Below are 16,160 nucleotides of genomic sequence, written 5' to 3'. Positions count from 1 at the left end.
GGGGGGGGCAAAATTTATTATGGTTTATAATGGTAAATGATACTTTGAATATTACATGTTATTAACTTGATTGGAATTATAACCTTGAATTGACAGTTTGATACTTTGAAAATTTACCCCCAAGGGCTGTAGGGTGGGGCTCAAAGGAGTTTGTGTGCTAAAATTTCTTCATTTGCCTTGTTAAGAATCAGAGGTGCTAGTTTCAAATCCTTTTTAGTCTTAAATCTGTATGCTAGATATTGAATAAGGTGGTTTTATTGTTTTTTTGTCACTTTGAATAATATTTCTGTTCATGTTAAAAACAAAATCAACTCTCTGTATAAATATATCAGGTGACCGTTAAGGCCCATGGGCCTCTTGTTTATGATTTACATTTTATGTTATTTCTAGGAATTCTTCATGCTGCAGATGAGAAAGATTTCAAAACTGCCTACTCCTATTTCTATGAAGCATTTGAGGGATATGATTCTATTGACAGTCCAAAGGCTGTTGTAGCACTTAAATACATGCTCATGTGCAAAATCATGCTCAATACGTAAGCTGTCACACTATTCTCAGACATTTAAGCAGGCTAAACTGTATGCTAATTTGATTAAGTATAAGAATATGAAACGTAACACTTCTCTTTTTTAAAGACCTTCCAGTCAGAAAAATGTTCATATATTCTGGCATGTTTTAAGATTTTTTGACTGTATTACAAAAACTGCCTTGAAAATCACTTAATTACTGTCTTGCAAAGATAACCTGTTGTTTGCAGGGCTGATGAAGTACAGGCAATCGTGAGTGGAAAGCTAGCACTGAAGTACAGTGGTCCAGAGGTCGAGGCAATGAAGAGTATAGCAACTGCCAGCCACAAACGCTCTCTTGCAGAGTTCCAGAAAGTAGGTGTCAGTTACAATTGATAAAAATAGTTGATAATTTATCGAAAAAAATGAGAAATAAGCTTGGTACCCATGTAATTTTCATTTCAGAATATTTTATTGTATAGATCTTACATACAAAAGGAAATGGGCAACAGGCAAAACCTATAAAAGCCCTTTCCTAAATTATAAACAGTGCATAAATAAAGTAGAAATATATAGTCTTATTTTTAATTGTAGATGTCTGAGTATGAATTGCAGTTACCTGACCCATGTCATATTATTGTGCACTACCTCTGATATATTGTGATACCTTGGCGTATATCATAAATACGGAATGAATATATTACAATACCTATTCTAATATATATTGTCATAGGAAAAAGGTGCTCAATTTAAAAGAAATTAGTATCAGAATGTTATTAAACTCATCATACATAATATGGATCATTTAGATTTAAGATTTTTGTCAAACCAACCATTGATTATGAAATTTTTACTGATTCACACCGCTTTTATTGTTATTGGCATATCTGTTAGTTTGCATTTGCATAGTTAAAACACCAAGCAAATAAATAAAATGAACTTTTGAAAATATTGTGATACTGTGATATTCCATGTGTGTATTGCGATACCATTTGCCTGTGTATTGTGATATACCGGTTTTCTGACATACTCTCACAGCCCTAGTGGTATCTGTGCAGTAAGTAGGGAGCTGCTGTATTCCACTGCATGTCATAATAGGACCTACGTAGCTCCTTCTGCAGTGTGAATGGGCAGTGGAGTTTCTTAGTGTGTTATCTAGAGGGGAAAAAAAGAGACTTGACTTGATCTGCTATTCCTAATGCAGCACTTGGGATCTCTTTCTTTTATCTCGTTAATGCCTACTCTTTCCTTCCGGTGGTCACATCTTAGGAACTCGTCTTCATTTGACCCTAACTGTTGCAAGGCTATTAAAAGGCAAACAGTAGGGAAATGATGCAATCATCAATCATTTGTTTCAGTGGAATTTTCTGCTGTTTGTTTTAGACATTGGGGACATTCAAACCACAACTGGAGGACGATCCAATTGTAAACGCTCACTTGAAGACCCTTTATGACAACCTACTTGAACAGAATCTCTGTAGAATTATAGAACCTTTCTCCAAAGTTCAGGTAAGAAACTGAGAAGAAAAGATGACAATTTCCTTTTAACTGATATGTTTGATAGTATAGTTTGAAGGACTACCAAGTTTTGTTCAAATAAATGACAATTTGCCCATTTTCAAGGTCACAGGGGTCAAATATGTTTATCTTTTTAACAACTTTTTCTGAATAATCAAGAATCCTAGGGTGTAGATATTTGGTCTGGATCAGTAAAATGCTACCAAGTTTGTTAAAAGGAATGACCTTTATCTATTTTTAAGGTCAAATGTGTAAAATATGTTAAAAAAAAATTAAACGACTTCTTTTAAGTAACCAAAAGGCCAAGTATGTTGATATTTTGCCAGTAACATGCAGGGATGAAAGGCCACCAGGTTTGTTGAAATGAAAACTTGACAAATGTTCAAGGTCACAAGGGGGAACAAATATAGATAAAATAAATATGATAAGAACTTTAATTGACTTTTTAGCTCACCTCACCATCCGTCGTCCGTCCGGCGTCAACTTTTTACTTTAAACAACTTCTTCTCATTAACCAAAAGGCCTGGGGTGATGATATTTTGCCAGAAGCATGCTGGGATGAAGGGCTTCCAACTTTGTTCAAATAAATGACCTTCATCTATTTTCAAGGTCACAGGAGTCAAATACATTAAAATCTTTAAGCAACTTCTTCTGAATAACCAAGTGGCCTAGGGTGATGATAGTTGGCCAGTTACATGCTGGGATGAAGTGCTACCAAGTTTGTTCAAACAAATGACCTTGAATCATATTCAAGGTCACTGGGGTCAAATATGTTAAAAACATTTAGACAACTTCTTCTGAATAACTGAGAGGCCTAAGGTGATGATATTTGGCCAGTAACATGCTGGGATGAAGGGCTACTAAGTTTGTTCAAATAAATGATCTTAAATCATATTCAAGGTCACTGAGGTCAAATATGTTAAAAACTTTTAACAACTTCTTCTCAATAACCAAAATGCCCAGGGTGATGATATTTAGCCAGTAGCATGCTGATATGAAGGGCTACAAAGTTGTTCAAATGAATGACCTTCACCCATATTCAAGGTCACAGGGGTCAATTGTATTAAAAAACCTTTAAACAACTTCTTCTGAATAACCAAAAGGCTCAGGATGTTGATATTTAGTCAGTAGCATGCTGGGATCAAGGACTACTATGTTTGTTAAAGTGAATGATTTTGACTTATATTCAAGGTCACAGGGGTCAAATTTGTTTTAAATCTTTAAACGACCTCTTCTGAATAACCATGGGTCCCAGGATGTTGATACTTTGCAAGTTGCATCCTGAGATGAAAGGCTATAAAATTTGTTCAACATAATGACTTTGTTTGACTTTCAATCACAGGGGTGAAATGTTTTAAAAGAAAGTAACAGGATCTTTTGAATGAATTTTAATCATAAATACTGATATTTTTCCTGTAGCTTTATTTTAGATCACTTTTAAGGTTACAAGTGTGAGATTTATACCAGGTGAGCAATGCAGGCCCATTGGGCCTCTTGTTCTGAATAACCAAAATGCATAAGGCAATTATATTTGGGCAGTAGCATGCAGGGATGAAGGGTAGTTTGTTAAACAAATGGCCTTCACCCATATTCAAGTCACAGGGGTCAAATGTGTTGAAAAAAAAATAAGCAGCTTCTTCTGAATAACCAAAATACATAAATTGGTGATATTTTGCTAAGCATGCTCAGATGTGGAGCTATCAAGTTTTTAGGTCACTTGAGACTCTGTGAATGTTCTTGACCCAGTTTCAACCTAATGTCCTTGTTTGACTTTCAAGGTCACAGGCATCATATGTTTAAATAGTTTAATAGGTTCTTATGAATCAAACACTGATATTCTGCCTGTTGCTGTATTTTAATCCATTTTTAGCTCACCTGCTACCTCACTTTCAAGGTCACTGGAGTCAGATGTCTTAAAATCTTCAAACAACTTCTTCTCAATAACAAAAAGGCCAAGGGGACTGATATTGGGCCTGTAGCATGCTGGGATGAAGGACTACCAAGTTTGTTCAAATAAATGACCTTCACTCATTTTCAAGGTCACTGGGGTCAGATGTCTTAAAATCTTCAAACGACTTCTCCCCAATAACCAAAAGGCCCAGGGTACTGATATTAGACATGTAGCATGCTGGGATGAAGGGCCACCAAGTTTGTTCAAATAAATGACCTTCACTCATTTTCAAGGTCACTGGGGTCAGATGTCTTTAAATCTTCAAACGACTTCTCCTCAATAACCAAAAGGCCATTGGTACTGATATTGAACCTGTAGCATGCTGGGATGAAGGGCTACCAAGTTTGTTCAAATGAATGACCTTGACCAGCTTTCAAGGTCACAGGGGTCAAATGTTTTAAAATCTTCAAACAACTTCTCAATAACCAAAAGGCCCAGGGTACTGAAATTAGGCCTGTAGCAATGCAGGCCCATCGGGCCTCTTGTTAAGATTACAAGTGTGAAATTAATACCAGGTAAGCGATGCAGGCCCATTGGGCCTCTTGTTATGGCAAATGATACTTTGAATATTACATGTTAATAACTTGATTGGAATTATAGTTGACAGTTTGATACTATGAAAATTTTGAGCCAGCCGTACTCCCAAGGGCTGTAGGGTGGGGCCCAAAGGAGTCGGTGTGGTTATGCCATGGCACGGCGTCCGTCGTCTGTCCTTCGTCTGTCGTCCTGCGTCTGTCCGGCGTCCGGCAACTTTCCTTTAAATGACTTCTTCTGAAGTACCAGAAGGCATAGAGTCATGATATTTGGCTTTTAGCTTCCTTATATGAAGCCGACCAAGTTTGCGAAAAAAACAACAGAATTTGACCTACTTTCAAGGTCACAGGGGTCAGATATGTAAAAACCTTCAAACAACTTCTTCTGAAATACCGAAAAATTAGAGACATGACAATTGGTAGGTAGCTTCCATGGAATAAGCCGAACAAAGATTGCGAATAAAAATGGCCTTGACTACTTTCAAGGTCACAGGGGTGAAATATGTCAAATGCTTCAAACGCCTTCTTCTGAAGAACTGAACGGTATAGAATCTTTATATTTGATTGATGGCTTCCTGGGATAGAGCCTGACAAAGTTTGAGGATGAAAATGACCTTGACCTTCTTTCAAGGTCACAGGGGTCAAATGTGTCAAACACATCAAACGACTTCTGAAGAAGAACTGAAAGGTATGGAATCTTTATATTTGGCAGGTGGCTTCCTGGGATCGAGCCTGACAAAGTTTGAAAATGAAAATGACCTTGTCTTACTTTCAAGGTCACAGGAGTCAGATATGTCTAATTCTTAAAACGAATTCTTCTGAAGAAATGAAAGTTATAGAACCTAAATATTTGGCTGGTGACTTCCTGGGAAAGAGCCAAACAAAGTTTGAGAATGTAAATGACCTTGACCTACTTTTAAGGTCACTTGAGGCAGATATGTCAAACACTTCAAATGACTTCTTCTGTATAAATATATCAGGTGACCGTTAAGGCCCATGGGCCTCTTGTTTCATGTAAATGCTCAATTTGACCAACTTTCATAGTTATATTTGGTCAAATTGAGCATTTCTCAAGATTGCTCTGTCAGCCTGGTCTTCCTGGATTTGGAGTCTCCACTACATTAAGATGAATTCTCATACTAAATTAATGGTAATTATTACTGAGGTTTTTTTTGTAAAACTAATTCATATGATGCAATACTTACTATAACTTTATGGAGTTCCACCCTGTATTCATCCCCTTTTCTCCTCGACCTTGGTTGTCTTTTGGCTCCATAAAAGGTTTTTGAGGAAGGGAGATCACTCTGTGTCTCTACGGTCAAGATATGGGTCCCGTGGGGGTATGGAAGGCAGGATTTGTTTAACCCTTAGTTTTTGGGCTACAAAGATGGGTGTAGGTATTGAATGTGCATACTAAAGTTAGGGTAAGTATTACGTCATGAAAATTGGTTTTACATAATAAAAAAAAAGCCACATTCTTTTTCTACATTTTAATGGGTTATTTTTCCTTTTGTTCCCAGGTTCAACATATTGCTAACTTAATAAAATTACCGATGGTAAGTATTGGATATGAATGTTGTAATTTATACAGTAAAACAATATAACTTGAACTTGTGCGGTCCAGGTCAATAGTTCAAGGAATACAGTGGTGAAAGTGCTAGGGAGGTACTAGCGCTATTCAAATCACCCTGCTTCCGTGGTCCGTTGTCCGTCCTTAAACAATTCTTGTTATCAGTATTTCTCAAGAAGTACCAGAGGGATCTTTCTCAAATTTTATATGTAGGTTCCCCTTGGTCCTTAGCTGTACAGGGCAACTTTTGAGACTGATCGGATAAACAAAATGGCTGACAGGCAGCCATCTTGGATTTTGATAGTGAACGTTTGTTATAGCTATTTCTCAAGAAGTATCAGAGGGATTTTTCTCAAATTTTATATGTAGGTTCCCCTTGGTCTTAAGCTGTGCAGGGCAACTTTTGAGACTGATCTGCTGAACAACATGGCCGACAGGCAGCCATCTTGGAATTTAATATTGAAAGTTTGTTATCGCTATTTCTCAAGAAGTATCAGAGGGATCTTTCTCAAATTTTATATGTAGGTTCCCCTTGGTCTTAAGCTGTGCAGGGCAACTTTTGAGACTGATCGGATAAACAACATGGCTGACAGGCAGCCATCTTTGATTTTGATATTGAAAGATTGTTATCGCTATTTCCTCGGGAAGTATCGGAGGGATCTTTCTCAAGTTTTATATGTAAGTTCCCCTTGGTCCTAAACTGTGCAGGGCAACTTTTGAGACTGATTGGATAAACAACATGGCCGACAGGCAGCCATCTTGGATTTTGATAGTGTAGGTTTGTTACCGCTATTTCTCCGGAAGTACTAGAGGGATTTTTCTTTAATTTTAAATGTAGGTTCCCCTTGTAACCTCGTTGTGCATGTTATATTTTGAGACTGATCATAAAAATAAAATGGATTAAAAGAATAACTAAACAGATCTTTCTTATATTGCAATGATCGATTCTATTTCTTTCACATTAAGTACTGTACTAGTAAATATGTGAAATGACAAACTCACTTTAAAGGCTGGCTTTCATACACATCAGTATTAAGTTTAGATCAAAAGTGACCTCAAGGTGCATTTACTGTTAACATGACTCGATCAAACAGATTAGAGGAAAGAAGCGAAAAGATCAAACTGACAAAGAACTAATGAAGATGGTACACTTACCAGATTTATATACTTGTAGAGACAATGTGAACAGTTTTAAAGGGACATCAGTACTTATGTACTATTTTGACAAACATGTGCAAACACCAAAACTAAAAAAAAACATCCAAAATATACTGATTACTAAAAACCCTTACCTAGAGTGTGATGAGACTTTGTTCAGTAATGATTATACCCTAAATTAAACAACGCATTGTCAATTATGAAATTTTCATTGTACCCCGATGTGATATGCACCCCAGGGTAGCTGGAATGAAGGAAACATTTTTATAAGATAATGTTGGCGTACTGTATTTTGCACATTTTGTTTTAAAGTATAATACATGTACATTATCATTAACTCATTGCTAATACAGCCGTTCTCATCTGATTGTTTGGTCGTTATCAAGCTAGTATTTTAGAGGACAGATTGAAATTGCTATGAAGAAGTATGTGTAACTCAGAATTGAGTCCATCCAGTTCACAATTCAGCTACTGATGGTGGCTGCTGGATTTTTTAAGTTCCAATGTGTTACATATTTTGTCTTTAAAATGTTTCTGCTTGCTTTTTTTCTCAGGATACAATAGAGAAGAAGCTTTCACAGATGATCCTTGATAAAAAATTCCATGGTAAGATAATTATACCCCCCCCCCCCCCCCAGAACGAAGTTAGGGGGGGTATACTGAAATCAGCTTGTCTGTCCGTCTGTCTGTCTGTAGAGAAAGTTTCAGTACAACTCCTTCTAAAGTAATGACCAATTTCAACAAAAGTTTCCAGATATGATAACTACCACTTGAAGTTGTTCAAATGAATGACCTTCACCAATGTTCAATGTCACAGGGATGAAATATGTTAAAATCTTTCAAACAACTTCTTTTGAATAACCAAAAGGCCTTATAAAGTTTGTTCAACATAATGACCTTTTTTCGACTGTCAAGGTCACAGGGGTCAAATATGTTTTATACCTTTAAACTACATCTTCTGAATAACCATAAGGCCCAGAATGTTTATATCTGGCCAGTAACTTGCTGTGATGAAGGGCTACTTTGTTTATAAAAATGAATTACTATCACCCATGCTTTTTTTTAATCTTAAAACAACTTTTTCTAAATAACCATCAGGCGCAGAATGTTGATAATTGGCCAGAAGTATGCTTTGATAAAGGGCTATCATGTTTGTTAAAATGAATGTCTTTGACATATATTCAAGGTCACATGGGTCAAATATGCATGTTTAAGTATATAACATATCTATCACAAAGTATAATTATATTAACATCTATCATAAAGTATAGTTATATCAACATCTATCATAAAGCATAGTTATATCAACATCTCTCACAAGTATAGTTATATCCATATCTATCACAAGTATAGATATATCAACATCTATCAGAAGTATAGTAATATCAACATCTATCACAATTATAGTTAAATCAATATCTATCACAATTATAGTTAAATCAATATCTATCACAATTATAGTTAAATCAATATCTATCACAATTATAGTTAAATCAATATCTATCACAAGGATAGTTATATCAATATCCATCACAAGTATAGTTATATTAACATCTATCATAAAGTATAGATGTTAATATAATTATACTTTGTGATAGATATGTTGATATAACTATGCTTGTGATAGATGTTAATATAATTATACTTTGTGATAGATATGTTGATATAACTATGCTTTATGACAGATGTTGATATAACTATGCTTTATGATAGATATTGATATAGCTATACTTGTGAGAGATGTTGATATAACTATCGTAAGTATAGTTATATTAACATCTATCATAAAGTATAGTTATATCGACATCTATCACAAGTATAGATATATCAACATCTATCATAAAGAATAGTTATATCGACATCTATCACAAGTATAGCTATATCAATATCTATCATAAGTATAGTTATATCAATATCCATCACAAGTATAGTTATAGCAACATCTATCAGATAGTATAGTTATATCAAAATCTATCATATAGTATAGTTATATCAACCTCTATCACAAGTATAGTAATATCAACATCTATCACAAGCATAGTTGTATCAACATCTATCATAAAGAATAGTAAGATCAACAGCTAACAAAAAGCATAGTTATATCAACATCTATTACAAGTATAGTTATATCAATACCTATCACAAGTATAGTTCTATCAACATCTATCACATGTATAGTTATATCAACATATATCATAAAGTATAGTTATATCAACATCTGTCATAAAGTATAGTTATATCAAAATCTATCACAAGTATAGCTATATCAATATCTATCATAAGTATAGTTATATCAAAATCTATCACAAGTATAGCTATATCAATATCTATCACAAGTAGAGTTCTATCAACATCTATCACAGGTATAGTTATATCAATACCTATCACAAGTATAGTTAAATCAATATCTATCACAATTATAGTTAAATCAATATCTATCACAATTATAGTTAAATCAATATCTATCACAATTATAGTTAAATCAATATCTATCACAATTATAGTTAAATCAATATCTATCACAATTATAGTTAAATCAATATCTATCACAATTATAGTTAAATCAATATCTATCACAAGTAGAGTTCTATCAACATCTATCACATGTATAGTTATATCAACATATATCACAAGTATAGTTATAGCAACATCTATCAGATAGTATAGTTATATCAAAATCTATCATATAGTATAGTTATATCAACATCCATCATAAAGTATAGTTATATCGAGATCTATCGTAAGTATAGTTATATCAAGATCTATCACAAGTATAGATATATCAACATCTATCATAAAGTATAGTTATATCAATATCTATCACAAGTATAGTTATATCAACATCTATCGTAAGTATAGTTATATCAACATCTATCACAAGCATAGTTATATCAACATCTATCATAAAGTATAGTTATATCGACATCTATCACAAGTATAGTTATATCAACATCTATCACAAGTATAGTTATATCAACATCTATCGTAAGTATAGTTATATCAACATCTATCACAAGTATAGTTATATCAACAACTATCACAAGTATAGTTATATCAACATCTATCGTAAGTATAGTTATATTAACATCTATCACAAGCATAGTTATATCAATATCTATCATAAAGTATAGTTATATCGACATCTATCACAAGTATAGTTATATCACCATCTATCATATAGTATAGTTATATCAATATCTATCACAAGGATAGTTATATCAATATCTATCACAAGTATAGGTATATCAACATCTATCACAAGTATAGTTAAATCAATATCTATCACAAGTATAGTTATATCAACATCTATCAACATCTATCACAAGTATAGTTATATTAACATCTATCACAAGCATAGTTATATCAATATCTATCATAAAGCATAGTTATATCAACAAACATCTATCATAAAGTATAGTTATATCGACATAACTATACTTGTGATAGATGTTGATATTACTATACTTGTGATAGATGTTGATATAACTATGCTTTATGATAGATGTTGATATAACAATGCTTTATGATAGATGTTGATATAACTATACTTGTGATAGTTGTTGATATAACTATACTTGTGATAGATGTTGATAGATGTTGATATAACTATACTTGTGATATCAACATCTATCGTAAGTATAGTTATATTAACATCTATCACAAGCATAGTTATATCAACATATATCATAAAGTATAGTTATATCGACATCTATCACAAAGTATAGTTATATCGACATCTATCATAAAGCATAGTTATATCAATATCTATCATAAAGCATAGTTATATCAACATTTATCATAAAGCATAGTTATATCAACATCTATCACAAGTATACTTATATCAATATCTATCACAAGTATAGTTATATCAATATCTATCATAAAGCATAGTTATATCAACATCTATCACAAGTATACTTATATCAATATCTATCACAAGTATAGTTATATCAATATCTATCAAAAGTATAGTTATATCAACATCTATCACAAGTATACTTATATCAATATCTATCACAAGTATAGTTATATCACCATCTATCATATAGTATAGTTATATCAATATCTATCACAAGTATAGGTATATCAACATCTATCACAAGTATAGTTAAATCAATATCTATCACAAGTATAGTTATATCACCATCTATCATATAGTATAGTTATATCAATATCTATCACAAGGATAGTTATATCAATATCTATCACAAGTATAGGTATATCAACATCTATCACAAGTATAGTTATGTCAACATCTACCATAAAGTATAGTTATATCGACATCTATCAAAAGTATAGTTATATCAACATCTATTCTATAGTATAGTTATATAAATATCTATCACAAGTATAGTTATATCACCATCTATCATATAGTATAGTTATATCAATATCTATCACAAGTATATTTATATCAATATCTATCACAAGTATAGTTATATCACCATCTATCATATAGTATAGTTATATCAATATCTATCACAAGGATAGTTATATCAATATCTATCACAAGTATAGTTATATCAACATCTATCATAAAGTATAGTTATATCAACATCTATCACAAGTATAGTTATGTCAACATCTATCATAAAGTATAGTTATATCGACATCTATCACAAAGTATAGTTATATCGACATCTATCATAAAGTATAGTTAATATACATCTGACACACTCTTGGATTGATTTATGTCTTTAAAGGTATTTTGGACCAAGGTGCAGGCGTGCTGGTAGTATTTGATGAGACACCAGTGGACAAGACATACGAGACATCATTGGAGACGATCCAGAACATGGGTAAAGTGGTTGATGCACTCTATCACAAGGCCAAGAAGCTTACTTAGACATTTCAGACAATGACTAGTTTAATATGGTTCCCTGCCTGAAATTCAGTGAAACTCTGCAAATGTAGACAGCTTTTGGTACTGCATGAAATTCTGTAGATTCTGTACTGTATTTCAAATTTATACTCTGTTAAGATTCAGTTTGCAACTGTTTCTGTAGTAGGTTTGGTAAAATTCTACCTAATCTGATGTATGGTCAGGGAAAGTCTACATATTCTGCAAAACACTTCAATGTGTTGGACCAAGATGGTTTTGTTTTGCAGTATCTTTGAGAATTTGGGTATTGTGTTCAGACCAAATACAATGAAATTTTAATCTTTGAAAAACTACAGATTAGTTATAGTTTAGTGACAGTTATTTTCACACAACATATTGCTTACCTTTTATCAGTGGTGGTTTCAAGTATCATTTTGACAGTTATTTATATGTTATGTAATATTTTCAAATTTAATGAATAATGAATTAAAGTTTTCACCAGTAAGTACAGGAATGGCATTTCACAAATAGTATAATTGCTGTACAGGATTTTAGTGGTATTCTTCATGTACAGTTACAGCGCTTCTGAATTGATATTTTAGATTTTGTATGATGTTATATTGGACATTATAATTTTGTCTGTTCATTTATGGAAACAATTGGAATTTAATTTTCTGTACCCAAAAAATATTTGCTTGGAAAACGAGGATCTGTCATGAGTCACCCTTCATATTGGATTTCTGATGTGATTTGTTAGCGAATTTTATTTTGAAAGTTCCCCATTGTCCCTAGATACACGTATTGAATTTTGAGCCTGATTGGAAAACCAAGATGTTCAAGAGGCAGTCAAATAAAATATTATTAGCACTATTTCTCAGAAAATGCTTCAAGGATCTTTCTCAAAATTTTACATGAAGTTTCCCAATGGTCTGTACTTAACAATATTGAATTTTGGGACGGATAGAAAAGAAAAAAAAGGATGGTCACCAGTCAGCCATCTTGAATGTAGCAGTTCAATTTTGTTATCACTGTTTTGTTTCCCTTGGTCCCTTTAAAAAAATAATGAGAATTTATCCGTCATTGACAGCACTTCTTATATGTAAGAATTAAAATGTTTTAGCCTTTGGCATATATTTAGTTATGCAATTCTTATAAATTATTATTTGCTTCATAGTGGCAAATAACATATGACATTCAGAGGTTTAAGTTATTGTACAAGATTTCCACCATTGGACTGGGTAAAAGTACCTGTAAGCAAAAGGAAGAGCAAACAAGGTAAAAGATCATTGTTTGTAGATCTGATAAAGATCCTGTCATGGTAGGCACCAAGATCCTTCTAGGATCCCTTGTTAATGTAAATTTTACCTGCTTTTCAGCTGAATTTTTTATGAAGAATTTTGTTTGAAATTTGTAGGTGAATTGAATTTATATAATCATATAAGAAATATATTTGCATTTACAATAAATATCTTTTCAGTACATGATGCTGTGAAATATATATAAAAAAAAAAGTTGCATGAGAGAAAACAGGTATTTCAGTTTCTGCCAAAAAAAAAAATAGCTGGATTTTATTTTCCAGGTGAATGATTCTTTAGTTTTTAAGGACACATTTGCTTATTAGAAAATTCATGTTTGAAAACTCAAATACATGTGAAATAATGTTTTTGCATATCATTCATGAAATGACTTATTACAATTGAAAGGGAGTCTGAATGAATGTGAAATGAAAACTGATTAAAAATACTAAATTGAAGAATGAGTGCTAAAGACACTTTTTCTTGAAAATCATTAGTGTATCTGTATGAAAGGTGTTGATTGTATGACATACTGAAAAATAAAAATTATGAATTTTCACCTGATTGTTATAATTTCATTATCAGATTGTGAGCTATTCAAATTGCATTGTGTCTGTGATCAATCATCCATCCCTCAGTTGAGCCTACTAAACAATTCTTGATATTGATACGTTTTTATGAAGCACTGGTCAGATTATTTTCTCAGTTTTCATATTAAGGTTCCCCTAGGTCTGAAGATATGAAAAATAATTATGATGGCTAGACAGTCATCATGGATTTTGACAGTTTACGCCTTTTATGGCTATTTTTGAAGAACTAAACAGATATTTGCCTTATTCCATACATATGATTCCCTTGTTCAGTGGTTGTGTATATTATTTTGAGACTTACCAGAGAAGACATGATGGCCACCAGGCAAAGCTTGTTGGATTTTGACAGTTCAAGATTGTAATAATTTGTTATTGCTATTTCTCAAAAAGAACAAGATTAATCTTTCTCTAATTTAATATGAAGATTCCCCTTTGTCCTTAGTTTAGGTTACTTTGAGACCCATTTGAAAAACAAAATGACCAACAAGCAGCAATATTGAATTTTTAACTCAGCTGGCTGGAAGGTCCAATTGAGCTTATCCTGTAGTGTGGCCCTTTTGTCATTTGTTTAAATGAATGACCTTGGCCAATATTAAAGGTTGCAGGGGTCAGTTGTCTTAATAAACATTTGAACAGCCTCTTCTGCAAAACCAAAAGCCAAGGATGATGATATTTGACTCTTAACATGCAGGGATATTTTGGATCAACGGGAGAAGCATAATTTAATATCAAAGGTTTTATTAGCTCACCTGGTCCGAAGGACCATGGTGAGCTTATGCCATATCGCTGTGTCCGTCGTCCATCATCCGTTCAACAACATTTCCTTTAAAACGCTACTAGTCCTGAACAGCCAAGTAGATTTTGACTTAATTTGGTCTGGAGCATCCTTGGGCCAAGGGGACTCAATTTTGTATAAACGGTGGGTGTGGTCCACCTGAGGGCAGAGGGCCGGGGCGGGGCCAAATAATGGAAATAGAGGTAAAACCTTCAAAATCCTTCTACCGTAAGGATTAAAGGATTTTATCCTGATTTAGTCCGGAGTATCCTTGTGCCAAGGGGACTCAATTTTGTATAAACAGTGGGTGTGGCCCCCTTGGGGGTGGAGGGGCGGGGCAGAATTGGGGAAATAGAGCAAATTCTTCAAAATCCTTCTTCTGTAGGAATGAAAGGATTTTTAGCTCACCTGGCCCAAAGGGCCAAGTGAGCTTATATAAATTATGTCATGTTGCGGTGTCCGTCGTCCTTTGGTCTGTCCATCGACCGGCATCAATCTTTTACTTTAAACAACTTCTTCACAATAACCAAAAAGCCTAGGATGATGATATTTGGCCAGAAGCAAACTGGGATGAAGGGCTACCAAGTTTGTTCTAATAAATGACCTTCACCTATTTTCAAGGTCACAGTAGTCAAATATGTTTAAAATATTTCAACAACTTCTTCTCGATACCCAAGAGGTATAGGATACTGATATTTGGCCAGTAACATGCTGGAATGAAAGGCTACTAATTTTGTTCAAACACATGACCTTCGTCTATTTTCGAGGTCACAGGGGTCAAATATGTTTAAAACTTTTAACAACTTCTTCTGAATACGCAAGATGCATAGGATAATGATATTTGGCAGGTAACATGCTGAAATGAAGGGCTGCTAATTTTGTTAAAACACATGCCCTTCGTCTATTTTCGAGGTCGCAGGGGCCAAATATGTTTAAAACTTTTAACAATTTCTTCTGAATACCCAAGACGCATAGGATAACGATATTTGGCCAGTAACATGCTGAAATGAAAGGCTACTAATTTTGTTCAAACTCATGACCTTCATCTATTTTCAAGGTCGCAGGGGTCAAATATGTTTAAAACTTTTAACAACGTCTTCTGAATACCCAAGACGCATAGGATAATGATATTTGGCAGGTAACATGCTGAAATGAAGGGCTGCTAATTTTGTTAAAACACATGACCTTCGTCTATTTTCGTGGTCACAGGGGTCAAATATGTTTAAAATCTTTAAACAACTTCTTCTGAATACCCACGAGGCATAGGATAATGATATTTTGCAAGTAACATGCTGAAATGAAGGGCTACTAATTTTGTTCAAACTCATGACCTTCATCTATTTTCAAGGTCGCAGGGGTCAAATATGTTTAAAACTTTTAACAACGTCTTCTGAATACCCAAGACGCATAGGATAACGATATTTGGCCAGTAACATGCTGGA

At 33.5% G+C, this 16,160-nt stretch overlaps 1 protein-coding gene across 1 annotated transcript in view; it reads left to right on the top strand.

The window, feature by feature from the left end:
* The window catches only part of LOC110450025 (26S proteasome non-ATPase regulatory subunit 11-like), a 61,471-nt gene extending 47,559 nt beyond the window's left edge, over positions 1–13,912 (top strand). Inside the window, exons 8-13 of the mRNA XM_021497231.1 lie at positions 391–535; positions 758–881; positions 1,890–2,015; positions 6,029–6,064; positions 7,791–7,842; positions 11,940–13,912. Coding sequence (XP_021352906.1) covers positions 391–535; positions 758–881; positions 1,890–2,015; positions 6,029–6,064; positions 7,791–7,842; positions 11,940–12,082 — 626 coding nt within the window. The 3' untranslated portion in view covers positions 12,083–13,912. The remainder of the gene's footprint in view (positions 1–390; positions 536–757; positions 882–1,889; positions 2,016–6,028; positions 6,065–7,790; positions 7,843–11,939) is intronic.
* Positions 13,913–16,160: the final 2,248 nt, after the last annotated feature.

The sequence above is a fragment of the Mizuhopecten yessoensis genome, unplaced genomic scaffold, assembly GCF_002113885.1.
Source record: "Mizuhopecten yessoensis strain PY_sf001 unplaced genomic scaffold, ASM211388v2 scaffold4931, whole genome shotgun sequence".
Lineage (NCBI taxonomy): Eukaryota > Metazoa > Mollusca > Bivalvia > Pectinida > Pectinidae > Mizuhopecten > Mizuhopecten yessoensis.
This window is presented reverse-complemented; position numbering and strand designations above follow the sequence as displayed.